General features: G+C 42.3%; 1 protein-coding gene across 1 annotated transcript in view; it reads right to left on the bottom strand.

Moving 5' to 3' along the window:
- LOC124776760 (nose resistant to fluoxetine protein 6-like) overlaps positions 1-14,999 on the bottom strand; it is a 381,483-nt gene that overhangs the window by 61,624 nt on the left and 304,860 nt on the right. The window contains exon 10 of the mRNA XM_047251897.1: positions 3,807-3,948. Coding sequence (XP_047107853.1) covers positions 3,807-3,948 — 142 coding nt within the window. The remainder of the gene's footprint in view (positions 1-3,806; positions 3,949-14,999) is intronic.

Genomic DNA, 14,999 nt, shown 5'->3' on the forward strand with positions numbered 1-14,999 from the left:
ATACGTCTTTCCCATGGCGACTTTAGGTGTGAATGAATACGCTGTCCGTGTACTCACATTATCTTCCCACCAGTTCAATCACGGCTGAAACGGCTTGAGCTTAGATAATTCTCTCAATGTCATTAAAGCTATGTGCATCTTGCGACAGGAAGTATGACAACATTGTGTTGTTTAAAACATGAATAAGGCATGGAAGTTTCCTGGAGTTGTTTTGCTTGGGATCCGCGGTGTCTGTGTGGGACAAATTCCTCCATATATCATGACCACTATATTAAATGCGTTGCTCTGTTTCTACTTTTTCATTATCTGATGCCCCTAGGCTATGCTGTTCCTGCTGTTCTACATGTCGTTATTCGGTATTCATGTGGATTTTGTGTGGCATTCAAATATGTTTCATGGGTGATTTGCATTTGTAATTCGAGCAACGCGTTCGCTGCTATATTCATTGTTGGTACTTGTTAACATACGACAGCATGTCACTATCAGCTTCTCTGTTGTAGGAAAACAGTGTATAGTGTGTTAATTTAACGTAAAATAGTATCTTATCTAGAAGAATAATATAAAGTACGTATTTATAAAACAGTAACCGAAGACTGTAGCTCGTTTATTAACTGTAATGTTGGTTCTGTTTACCAGAAAATACTTACATTGGCTCTAATCTTCGTACGTCATTCGTTATTGGATGTTACATATATTACATTTTAATAGTTATTTCTGAAACGCCTCAACAGAAGTTTAATTTTGTAATGTTATGGAAAGCTTAGAGGAGTGAGTTGTTAGCCCACAATGGTCATTCTGCCCTTTAATTTGCTGCTGAATGTAGGACGGTCACGAACAGTCACCACAGCGCTTTGTATTCTGTATGTTCAGCAAATTACCATGTATTGCCTACAGCTGCTAGTTACTGACTTACTCTTATGAGAGGTCCACCCCGTTTTCTGGAACCTTGTGTGATTCAGTCTTGGATCTGTTTCACCAATTACTCTTCACATTACCTCAGGGCACAATAACGACAGACGGCTTCCCTTCGGTTTTATTTCTCAATATCATAAGGTCAAAGTTGGTCAAACCATGGTTGCTTGCTTGCTTCACATGTTTGCACCACACTGAGCCTTCTGGTTGTCTGGCTGTGAGCGTTCCTATTAAAGGGTAGACACAAATGGCGCTCTGGTAGCTATGGTACTGCACTATCTGTTGACAGACGACTGTGAAACCATTTTCAGCAAATCTACTATCCCCTGGTGGTAGACACAGATGGTGCTCTGGTAGCTATGCAAATGCGCTATTTGTTGACGGACGGCGTTGAAACCACTATAAGCACATATACTAATCCCACGTGGTATATGCCGTCATCGGATCACACTCGACGTCGTCTTTCCAGATTTACTAATTTTTTTCCCGGCAGTGTATTATAAAAATTGTGAGGGGTCCACTTGTACGTGGAGCCCGTTTTTGTAATATAAATAATGAAAAATTACCTGAAACGATTGTCGGATGCAGAAGAGATTGTGTTTTCGACACAACTGAACCAAAGATGTTGTCTGAGTGGCAGAAGCGATTGGAAGTAGAGGCGCGCGGAGCGCAGTAGCAGTTGCCGTTGCACTCTGTCGTAGGTAAGATGTAAGACTTCAAGCTAATGGCCAGCTGTGAGAATTCAGTTGTTGGTCTACGGACGCAGCATAATACAGTTTTTATAAAATCAAGTGATGAATGATACTGTAACTCAGAGGTAAAGCAACTGGAACAAATTTGTAAGGTAATGAAATTTTGTATGTTTAGTTTTAAGTATGCAGTAACGCAAGCGGCTTTCAATAATTTTTACAGTGCTGTCCCTTGAATGTAGGAACCAAGTGTTTTCCATCAGATTTAATGTATAGGTTGATTACGTATACCCCATTTGTAATATTTTGTGCGTTTTGTAATCCTGACACAGACAAGTTAAATTTTGTAATCTGTTTTGTCAAACGATGTCAGACTTTCTGCCATGTAACGATCCAATCGTTTTTAATTACGACAGTAAATGAGGATTGTAGAACAGTTGAGAAGTTCACTAATTTGGAACTTAATGTAAAATGTTTCATATCAGATTTTGAGAAGGAGGAAATTTATTTTGAATACAATTTTCAAACTGAAGCATTTGGTCTTAGGATATCCCCTTATCAGTACCTCATCTTCTTCCATGTCGTGTTTATTTAAAAACAGTGAATATTTTTTTAAAGAAATCGTTTTTCAATCAGCATCAGAAAAGTATTAATGTGCAAGATTCAGAAAAATATTAATGTTTGTAACAGTTTCAATGCAGGCAGCATTACACAGCGCTGAGCCAATACCCAGTATTTTCACTGAACATCTGCAAGGTTATTCAGTTATCAACCAATCTACTGATATTATTCGTATGAAGTTATTTTACGGCCGGCATTGCACTTCCCCGTGCCAAGATTGAATAATTTCTATGCCTACTGTGGAGAGAACAGAATACCAAGATTACATCCGTTGCGACTCTAGAGCTAAGGAAAATTTCTTTGTTTATTTACACAGGGAATTTTGTCGATTTTTTGTACAGGACCATAAAACTCGGTGCTTACGAGACTGAGTATATTTCAGAGGGATTATCAAAATTGCGTAGGGTTTTGCAGATTAAGTCATTTGCTCAATAACACATCACACAGTAAACTGGCAATACACAAACAAGACGCATTTCTTATTCATTGGCACACAAAAACACCAACACATTTTCAAAGAACGTTACAAAATGTATGTTTTTTTATGCATCACGTCTCCTCCTAAACCAGTGGATAAATTTCAACCACACTTGATATACATAACACTTACCTTTTTGAAAGAACTACTGAGGGGGTAAGAGGCACCAGACTCTCAAACGGGTGCGAATGTTGAGTGAAACAGATGCGTACCTCACGAAGAGCAAATAGCTAAACTACATTCATCCAATATTTGAGAACGAGGACACTTCGTGACTTGTAACAAACTGTACACATAATTGCACGCACCCTTATGAGACTTATTCTCACTGACACCCGCAGCAAAAAGATTGAAGAAGAATGTTTATCGCTTACTATGTTTTCACTTATGGTGCAGTAAAACTGAAGCATCAGGCTCAACGTTGTAATTTATTGAACCTTATTACACCTTTTCATAGCACATGTTGCAGACAGTATCCGCATATACTACTCAATTTACGTGTCAAAAAATCTCATTGTAAGACACAAAGTTTTGGAGTTACGACGTCATAAACATTCAGCTGCGTGAAAACGAAACTGCGGGGCGAAATTCGCTAGAGATACAGGTGAAATACGTCTACAAACATGTTTCAAGACGTTAAATATAGGCGGCATGCATGTGACAGGTGCGTACCCTGGCAAAGTCGCGATTGAAAAGTTCCTGAATCGACATCAGCCAAACTTGGTACATACATTATTTACTATATGGAAAGAAATACTGTGGAGCTTAGAAACAGAAAATTGGAGTGGGAATCATAATATGGCGATAGGGAGAGAGAGAAGGACAAAGAGATGAGCAGTCAGAGAAAGAGGAGGAGGAGATGGACAGAGAGAGAGAGGAGGGGAGGAAATGGTCAGAGAGAGTGGGGGGGGGGGCACATGGTCAGAGATAGGGGGAAGGAGGAGATGGGCTGTTAGAAGACTGGAATGAATGCATACCCAGGCAACGCCGGGTTCTCAGCTAGTACTATATAAAACACTGCCATTTTTTGCTGTTACATCACAAGAAAACCCCGCAAAACCTTATGAACAGAATAAAACTGTGCCCATTAATGTACGTTAAAATACCTCGTTCATTTTCCTCTTCAGATTTCGTCCACGGTACACCAGTAGGCCGGCCATCACTCCCAGCAGGTAGGGAGTGGCTCTGTTGTGCGACGGTACGTACAGCTTCTGGAACACTTTGCTCTCGCGGAAGTTCTTCAGCACGCTAGAAAGAAAAGGCACGTGATTCACAGTCGCCTCTACTGTGACATTCGTTCTCCTTGATGTAAATCCAATGCAGTTACTTATTTATAGATTACTGAGTTATCACTATAATCGTTACGTATGCAGTAACACTAGCTTGTTATTCACGGAACCCTGTTTGGTTGAGCATGTAAATTGTCTACTTTTCTTTATTCCTATTGCACGTTTTGCTGATGACATCATACCGTTATCCTGCAGCGCAGACAAACAATAGTAACGAATGGAGAAAGTCAATAGACCTAGTTTGCAAGCAGGGCTGAAAATCTATTACGACAAGTTTAAAACAATGTATATTGAGAACAATAATGTAAAACTTGAAAATAAAATCATAAAGCCAGTCAACGATTTGCGTATTTGGGTTAAATGAAGACAAGAACGGGACAGGTAGCGAACTAAATACACAGGAGAATAAAAATGACGTGGACTGCTTTGGGTGCACTAAATGAGAATTTTCAAACCAAAGCTTTCGATGTGTGTATTACTAGTTTTGGCCTGAAGTATGGTCTCTCAGTTCAAAACCTGAGGCTTTGTCAATGAGCAATGGAAGGATGTGTGTTGATTGGTTGGTTGGTTTGGGGGAGGGGACCAAACATCGGTCCCATCGGATTAGGGGAAGGTGGGGAAGGAAGTCGCCGTGCCCTTTCAAAGAAACCATCCCGGCATTTGCCTGAAGCGATTTAGGGAAATCACGACAAACCTAAATCAGGATGGGCGGACGCGGGTTTGAACCGTCGTCCTTCCGAATGCTCCTGTGTGATAACAACTGTGCCACCTCGTTCGGAGTGGTTAGCACACTGGACTCGCATTCGGGAGGACGGCGGTTCAACCCTGCGTCCGCCCATCCTGATTTAGGCTTCCCGTGATTTCCCTAAATCGCTCCAAGTGAATTCTGGGATTGTTCCTTTGAAAGGGCACGGCCGACTTCCTTCCCCGTCCTTCCCTAACCCGATGAGACCAATGACCTCGCTGTTTGGTCTCCTCCCCCAAACAACCCCAACCTAGTTCGGTGGATGAGTGTTGCAAAGTAGTAGTAGAGACAGGAAAACAAATAAATGTACCAGCGAACAGACTAGAAACATAATAACAACCTTAATGAAAATACACTTGAGGTTGGCGGAACATGTAGCCAGGCGAACGGATGGTAGGTGGACATAGGTTGTTCGCTGCATTCCAGGAGACAAGCGAAGACCGAAAAGACGAGCTAAGGGGTTGTGGCTAGAAGGCGTTAGAGAAGATGCAGGAGACTTTATTACGCGGAAAAGTCTAGAGGAGGCCTTTACCCACCTGTGGATGGCCGACTGTTGATGGTAGTGGTAATATTTTTCAATTAGTGACGTACCACGCGCATGGATTTTTTCTTTTCCCCGCTCAAAGGGGAATACTGTAGTATCACATTAGGCATTAGAAAACTAACTACATTAAAGCTATTTGAAATCTGTTTTTGCAAATACTAAAAATGCGTATTTATTTAACCAGTTTCTCTTCTTCTTTGAGTCATCAGTCCTCTCACTGGTTCGATCAGAGCCGCCACGAATTCCTCACTTGTTCCGCCCATTTCAGTCCACAGTAGCATTTACACCCTATGGCCTCAACTATTTGTTGTATTATTTCAATCTCTGTCTTCTCCTGCAGTTTTTACTGTCTACAGTACCGTAGAACATCTAATATCATACAAGTTATTCCCAGATGTGACAACAGGTGGCCTATCATCCTGTCCTCTCTGCTTCTCAGTGTTTTTCATAGGTTCTTTTTTTCGCCGGATCTGCGGAGAACCACCTCATACCTTATCTTACCAGTTCACCTAATTTTCAACACCCTTCTATGGCAACACATCTCAAACTCTTCGATTCTCTTCTATACCGGTTGTCCCGTAGTCCACGATTCACTGACACACAATGCCGTGCTCCAAAAGTATATTCTCAGAAATTTCTTCCTCAGATTAAGCCCTATGTTTGATACCAGCAAATTTCGCTTGGCCAGAAATCACCTCTTTACCGACGATAGTCTGATTTTTATATCCTCTTTGCTTCGTCCATCATCTGTTATTTTATTTTCAAGCCAGCAGAAGTTCTGAACTTCATGTACTTTGTAGTCACCAACTTTGATGTTGAAGTTTATCGCTAATTTCATTTCAGCTATTCCATTGTACTTTTGTCTTTCTACGGTTTACTCTAAATCCATATTCTGGACTATTTATAGACTGTTCTATCTATGTGTAAGGTCCTGTAATTTTTCTTCGCTTTCAATGAGTGTAGAAACGCCATGAGCCAGTCTTATCATTGATACCCTTTTGCCTTGAATTTTGATCCCGCTCTTGGAATTTTTTTTCTTCGATTTATAGACTGAGCAGTAGGGCTGAAAGACTGTGTTGCTGCTGGAACAAATTTTAATCTGTGCACTTCTTTCTTGATTTTCCATTATTATAGTTCCCCCTTGATTCTCGTATATACTGTATATTATCTGTCTTTCCCTACAGCTTACTGCTATTTTCCCCCAATTCCAAACATCTTGCACCATTTGACATTGTCGAACGCTTTTTCATGGTCGACATATTCTATGACGTGTCTTGATTGTTCTTAAGTCTTTATTCCTTTATCAGGTGCAACATCAGCACTAGTTCTGCGGGACTTTAACTTTTCAAGGAGAAAAGCTGATCATCATCTAACAGCTTCTCAATTTAATTACCCATTCTTCTATATGTTACTCGCGTTGGCAACACGGATGTCTGTGAAATTAAAATGATTACACGATATCTGTCGCTCGTACGGTATCTGCCGATGCTATGTTCGGGATTATCTAGGTAATATTTTTTCGGCAAGTCCGATGTTACGGCTCCATTCTTATAGATCCTACATGCCCACCTAAATAGCCAGTCGTTTGTTTGCACTTCCCCAAGTCTAAATACAAACTTCTAACGTGTGTTATCTACCGCTTCTGCCTAAAGTGATGGCAAAACTTCCAAAGCCTTATCGAATTCTGATTCTAGAACTGGATCCCCTATCGACTCCCATTCCTTCTGTCATGTCATCGGACAGTACATCTACATGGATACTCTGCAACTCACATTTAAGTGCCTGGCTGAGTGTTCATCATGCCACTTTCACAATTCTCTAGTATTCCAATATCGTGTCGCGCGCAGAAAGAATCAACACCTATATCTTTCCGTAGGAGCTCTGATTTCCCTTATTTTATCATGGTGATCGTTTCTTCCTATGTACGTCGGTGTCAAAAAAAATTTTCGCACTCGTAGGAGAAAGCTGGAGATTGGATTTCGTGAGAAGAATCCGCCTCAACGAAAAACGCCTTTGTTTTAATTACGTCCACCCCAAATCATTTCAGGGACACTCTCTCCCATATTTCGCGATAATGCAAAACGTGCTGCCCTTCTTTGAACTTTTTCCTTTCTGGTAAGGATCACAAACCGCGCAACAGTATTCTAAAAGAGGACGGACAAGCGTGGTGTAGGCAGTCTCCTTAGTAGATCTGTTACATTTTCTAACTGTCCTGCCAATAAAACGCAGTCTTTGATTAGCCTGCAACACAACATTTTCTACGCGTTCCTTCCAATTTAATTTGTTCGTAATTGTAGTTCCTAGGTATTTAGTTGAATATATGGCTTTTAGATTTGACTGATTTATCATGTATCCGAAGTTTAACTGATTCACTTTAGCACTCGCGTGGATAACCTCACGCTTTTCGTTATTTAGGGGCAACTGCCAATCTTCGTACCATACAGATATCTTTTCTAAATCGTTTTGCAGTTTGTTTTGATCTTCTGATGACTTTGTTAGTCGATAAATGACAGCGTCATCTGCAAACAACCGAAGACCGCTGCTCCTGTTTTACTAGATGACTTTCCGTCAATTACTACGTACTGTGACCTCTCTGACAGGAAATCACAGATCAAGTCACATAACTGAGATGATATTCCATAAGCACGTAATTTCACTACGAGCCGCTTGTGTGGTAGTGTCAAAAGCCTTCCGGAAATTCAGAAATACGGAATCTATTTGAAATCCCTTGTCAATAGCACTCAGCACTTCATGCAAGTAAAGAGCTAGTTGAGTTTCACAAGAACGATGTTTTTTAAATCCATGTTGATTGTCTGTAATAGACCGAGGTAATGCATAATATTCGAACAGTACATATATTCCAAAATTCTGCTGCATATCGACGTTAATGACATGAGCCTGTAATTTAGTGGATTACTCCTACTACCCTTCTTGAATATTGGTCTGAACTGTGCAACTTTCTAGTCTTTGCGGCTATTTCGTCGAGCGAACGGTTGTATATGATTGTTAAGTATGGAGCTACTGTATCAGAATATTCTGAAAGGAACCTAATTAGTATACAGTCTGGACCAGAAGACTTGCTTTTATTAAGTGATTTAAGTTTCTTCACTACTCCGAGGATATCTGCTTCTAAGTTGCTCTTATTGGCAACTGTTCTTGATTCAAATTCTGTAGTATTTACTTCGCCTTATTTGGTGAAGGAATTTCGGAAGGCTGTTTAATAATGCTGCTTTGCCAGCGCTGTCTTCGATAGTATCTTCATTGCGCAGAGAAGACATTGATTGTCTTGCCGCTATCATACTTCACGTACGACCAGAATCTCTTTGGATTTTCTGCTAGGTTTAGAGACAAAGTTTCGTTGTGGAAACTATTATAAGCACCTCGCATTGTAGTCCGTGCTATATTCCGAGCTTCTGTAATAGCTCGCCAATCTAGGGGAATTTGCGTCTGTTTAAATTTGGGATGTTTGTTTCTTTGTTTCTGCAACAGTGATCTGACCTGTTTTGTGTAGCAAGGAGTATCGGCTCCGTCGTTTGTTAATTTATTTGGCATAAATCACTCAATTGCTCCCGATACTATTTCTCTGAATTCACACCACACCTGGTCTACACTTACGTTGTTAATTTGGAAGGTGTGGAACTTGTCTCTCAGGAAGACATCAAGTGAATTTTTATCTGCTTTTTAGAATAGGTAAATTTTTAGTTTACTTTTGAAGAATTTAGCGGTTACAATATTGAATCTCGTTACGACAACCCTGTGTTCACTAATCCCTGTATTCGTTTTGACTCTCGTTATTAACTCAGGATTATTTGTTGCTAATACGTCAAGTGTGTTTTCACAACCGTTTATTATTCGCGTGAGCTCATGGACTAACTTCTCAAAATAATTTTCAGAGAATGCTTTTAGCACAATTTCGGATGATGTATTATGCGCACCTCCGGAGTTAAACATGTATTTTCGCCAACATATCGAAGGTAAATTCAAGTCACCACTAACTATAATCGTAGGGGTCGGGTACGTGTTTGAAATCAAACTCACCTTTTCTTTGAACCTTTCAGAAATTGTATCACCTGAATTGGGAGTTCGGTAAGAGGATCAAATTATTTTTTTTATTCCGGTTGCTAATAATGACCTCTGCCCACACTAACTCACAGGAACTATCTACTTCAATTTCGCGACAACATAAACTACTTCTAACAGCACAAACACGCCACCGCCAACCGTGTTTAGCCTATCCTTTCGGAACACCGTTAGGTTCTTCGCAAAAATTTCGGATGAGCTTATCTCCGTCTTTAGCCATATTTCAATGCCTATAACGATTTGAGCATCAGTGCTTTCTACTAGCGCTTGGAGCTCTGGTACTTTCCGAACACAGCTACGACAATTTACAATTGTTATACCGATGGTTCTCATATCTACGATCTTCCTGTGTTCGACCTGCACCCTCTGTGACTGATGCTCTTATTGTGTTTTCTTGAGACCCTCTAACCCAAAAAACCGCCCAGTCCACGCCAGACAGCCTCTGCTACCCGTGTAGCCGCCTTCTGCGTGTAGTGGACAATTGATCTATTTAGCAGAACCCGAAACCCAACCAACCTTCGGCGCTAGTCGAGGAATCTGCATCCTACACTGTCGCAGAACCGCCTGAGCCTCTGATTCAGAACCTCCACTGGACTCTGTGCCAGAGGTCCGCAATCGGTCCTGTCGACTATGCTGCAAATGTTCAGTTCTGCTTTCATCTCGCAAGCAAAACTGTCAGCCTTTTCCACTTGTGCTAGCCGCTCGAAACCAGAGAGAATCTCTTCTGATCCAAAGTGACACACATCATTGGTATCGATGTGAGTCACCACCTACAGTTGGCTCCACCCTGTGCTCTTCATGGCATCCAAAAGGACACGTTCCACACCTGGAATGACTCCACCTGTTATGCACACTGAGTGCGCATTGGTTTTCTTCCCCTTCTTGGCAACTCTGTCCCTAAGGTGCCCCATAATACACCTAACGTTGGAGCTCCCAACTATCAATAATCCCACCCCCAGTGATTGTCCGGATCTTGCAGACTGAGAGATTTCCTCTGAAACAGGACAGGCGACGGCATCTGGCTAAGCGACAGTGTCAGGCACAGACAGTACCTAGAACCTGTCTGTCAGACTAACTAGGAGGGCCTTACATGCAGCCACCTGGGAAGTCTTTCGCCGCCTGCTACGCCCTAGGGTGACCTCCCTCTCAACCACATGTGAGGGGTCAACCTCAGTGCGAGCAGTAACTGGGATGGCCACTGGTGAGGACCGATCAGAGGACTCGTACGTGCGGGACGGCCGTTGCATCCTCACGGCCTGCCAAGAATAGTGGTGCCCACCCACAACAGCCTCAAACTGTGTAACCAAAGCCAACGCAGCCTGGAGCTGAGAGCGAAGTGTCACCAAACCGACTCGCATCTGCACACTATAATCACATCCCTGTCCATACTAAAGACTGTGGAAAACACAACTATACAGATAAACGAACTATCGACACTTGCTGCGGAACTCTACTGTAGACACTGACGAAAACGCAGGAACTGTGTCTAATAAATTAGATTAATACGCAGAGATTCAAAAATCTAACTATCGAAGCACTCAGGTGAAACTAAATAATTTGCCCCTGATTAGGAACTAGTAATATGTCACAAAGTCCTTTTACTTTCCGACGCAAAGGAAAACGCGAGAACTGTGGCTATCAGATATTAAATAAACACCCAGAAACTCAAGAAAATAAACTATTAAAGCACACAGATGATGATATAAAATTCACTTCTTGTTAGGAAGTCGCGTCTGTCTCGGTTGGCTGCTGCTGCCTGACTAGCAGCTATCTCCTCTGCGTTTAACAGCGGAACTCCTGTTGCCCTCTTAAATATTGACACCACTGTACTCAAGTTCACCGAAGGTTGTTTTGACTTTTCTATATTCTGGACGATTTCTTCACCTTTTTTTCTGCAGCTTTTAAAGCATGGGTTCTGTGCCCTTCCTCTTTATTTCATTTCTAAGTGATTTACATTGCTATAATCCTGTATTTCCTTCGTGGTTCAATTAAAGTATTTCTTATGTTATGTACCAAAAATTTGTTATTTTACCACACACATTTCCTTTTGTTCATTTAAAACGTCGTTTGTGGTGATATTTTTGTGTGAGTTTCGCTTACATCTGAAAGTGTTGTCTGCCTAAACATTTTCGATGTATTACTGCGTTTGACTGGAATGATTCTGGCTTAATTTGTTGGCTTGCAGCGCTACAAATTTTTCTCACAGAACACTACAAAATATTGCTGCACCAGTGTTTATGTAAGTTCTCAAAGTGGGTTGCCATCTTAGGTCTTGATAATAATATAGTTGCTTTTCCTTCTCCAAAGGGATTGTTTGATTTTCTTAAACGTGACGTCCGTTTGGATCAAACTTACAATTTGTTGCAGAGTACCACAGAATAGATCATCGCCAGGACTAGAAAAGGGAGCTTGTTCTACCTTGAAACACTTTTCGGAATTTCGTCTCCAGAAAGCCCTGTGATAGAAGATATACTGCCGGTAAAACTCGGAACACAAAAAAATTAATGTAGAAAAATTAAACTTCGAAAATAAATTTGTGTAGTAACATATTTACGTGATTAATATTGCAAGATCACAGTTAATGTAAGCGCGAGATAAGCTATTGCAAAAGTGAAATGCTAGTACATTAATAACCGGTGTAACCACCAGAATGTTGAATGCAAGCATGCAGACGTGCATGCATCGTGTTGCACAAGTTCCGGATGTCAGTTTGCGGAATGGAGTTGAATGCCTGTTGCAATTGGTCGGTCAATACAGGGACGATTAAAACTGTTTGTGGACGACGCTGCAGTTGACGTCCGACGATGTCCCATATGTGCTCTACTGGAGACAGATCAGGTGATCGAGCAACCAAGACAACATGTCGACACTGTATAGAGCATGTTGAGTTACAACAGCGGCATGTGGGCGTGCGTTATCCTGTTGGAAAACATCCTCTAAACTGATGTTCATGAACGACAGCACAGCAGGTCCAGTCATGAGACTGACGTACAGACTCAATGTCTGGGTGCGTGTGATGGCCACGAGAGTGGTTCTGCTTTAATACGACATTGCACCTCGGACCATAACTCCACGTGCAGGTCCAGAGTGTCTAGGCCGCAGACAGGTTGGTTGCAGGCTCTCAACTGGCTTCCTCCTAATCTATACACACACGGCCATCATCGTCACGGAGACAGAAAGAGCTTTCATCAGAAAACACAACACACCTCCGCTCTGCCCTCCAGTGAGCTCTTGCTTGACACAAAAGAAGTATCAAACGGCGGTGGTTTGGGGTCGGTCAAAAGCACGCTACAGAGCGTCTGGATCGGAGATGTACTTCAAGTAACCTATTTTTAACGGTTTCTTATGTCATTGCGTTGCCAACTGCAGCTCAAATCGCTGCTGCAGATGCAGCACGAAGGGCCAGAGCCATACACCGAACACGATGTTCTTTCCTCTCTGTAATACACGTAGCCGATCTTACCCTGAACTTGTCGAAGTCGTAGAGCCCATCAGCTACAGGTGCCCGCAATCATGTGCAGTGATTACATTCCTTCCAAGTATATTTGCAGTACCGCAGAAGGAACATCCAGCTTCTCGTAGCCCTCCTATACGACCACGTTCAAACTCAGTGAGGTGTTGAAAAAGGCGTCTTTGTCGCCTTGAACGCTTTCTTGACTAACGTCAATGACCAGTCTCAAAGGTACACCGTGTGTTTAAAGCAAACTTGATTTGCATTCTCATAGTGGCGCTACTAGCGCCACTGTTACGCTACTGGCGCGAAATCCGCATAGACATCATCTTTTATGTGTATAAACACGCCTACCGACTATCGCTATATGCCGCACAACTCCTTCTTGGTGCTGCGCTTTTTTTCTATTAGTGTATTTTCTTAATCTATCTTTAATGGTGGCAATTACTTTAGATTTGCTATTGTCTTTTCCTGAAATCACCCCGGAAAAATTAAGGCTTTCGAAATTTTAAAACACGTTTCAAGTTACAACATTATCACGTACTTAGGAACAAATATTCTATTAAAATTTAAATGTGATGCAGTAGCTATTGCATTTAGCCGTCAATCTGTTACGCTATTACTCTGCTACACATTCATACTAAGTAAAATCAAACTAAGCATATGTGTTTTCAAAAAAAAGTTACAAGTTAAATACATCGTGAAACTGAGAAAACTGTAAACTTATACAAATTTCCGTTTTCATGTCAGGCAAAACCGTTGGGAAATGTACGAAACTCAGTTAATTTTTTATTACCATATGTTCCATGGTAAGAGACCTTCTGCTGTTTCGGTAATGATGAAGTACGGCTTAACCGCCCACAGGGGATACAACTGTTACAAAAATATATAGAATCTTACTTGAATAAAAATCTGCAATTGAAGAATTAACAATATGTTCCAAGTATATTAATGTACACTGAGGTGACAGAAATTATAGGATAGGGACGTGCATATATAAAAATGGTGGTAGTATAATGTACACGAGGTATAAAAGGGCAGTGCATTAGCGGAGCTGTCATCTGTACTCGGGTGATTCATGTCAAAACGATTCTGACGTGCTTATGGCCTCACGACTGGAATTAACAGATTTTGAACGCGGAATGGTAGTTGGAGTTACACGCATTTGACATTCCATTTCGCAAATTGTTAGGGCATTGAATATTCCGAGATCCACAGCGTCAAGAGTGTGCCGAGAATACCATATTTCAGGCATTACCTCTCACCACGGCCAACACACTAAACGCCGAAGGACGGCGGCCTTTGGGTAGAGGTGGAGGGGAGGAGGAGGAGATTAGTGTTTAACGTCCCGTCGACAACGAGGTCATTAGAGACGGAGCGCAAGCTCGGGCGAGGGAAGGATGGGGAAGGAAATCGGCCGTGTCCTTTCAAAGGAACCATCCCGGCATTTGCCTGAAGCGATTTAGGGAAATCACGGAAAACGTAAATCAGGATGGCCGGAGACGGGATTGAACCGTCGGCCTCCCGAATGCGAGTCCAGTGTGCTAACCACTGCGCCACCTCGCTCGGTTTGGGTAGAGGTGTCAGTGCTAGCAGATGAGCAACATTGCAGGTAATAACCGCAGAAATCAACGTGGAACGTAAGACGAATGTGTCCGTTAGTACAATGCGGCGAAATTTGGCGTTAAAGGGCTGTGGCGCAGAAGACCGACGCGAGTGCCTCTGCTAAATGTAAATATCGTGTGACTAGGGCCTCCCGTCGGGTAGACCGTTCGCCGGGTGCAAGTCTTACAATTTGACGCCACTTCGGCGACTTGCGCGTCGATGGGGATCAAATGATGATGATTAGGACAACACAACACCCAGTCCCTCAGCGGAGAAAATCTCCGACACAGCCGGGAATCGAACCCGGGCCCTTAGGATTGACGTTCTGTCGCGCTGATCACTCAGCTACGGGGGGCGGACAGTGCCTCTGCTGAAAGGACAACATTGCCTCTGCTGGGCTCCTGACCATATTGGTTGGACCATAGACGACTGGAAAACCGTGGCTTAGTCAGATGAGTCCCGATTTGAGTTGCTCGTGGTAGGGCTCGTGGTACGGTTCGAGAGTGGCGTAGACCTCACGAAGCCACGAACCCGAGCTGTCAGTAGGGCCCTGTAGAAGCTGTTTGTGGCTTCATAATGGCGTGG

Source organism: Schistocerca piceifrons, chromosome 2 (assembly GCF_021461385.2).
Source record: "Schistocerca piceifrons isolate TAMUIC-IGC-003096 chromosome 2, iqSchPice1.1, whole genome shotgun sequence".
In the NCBI taxonomy this organism is placed as follows: Eukaryota; Metazoa; Arthropoda; class Insecta; order Orthoptera; family Acrididae; genus Schistocerca; species Schistocerca piceifrons.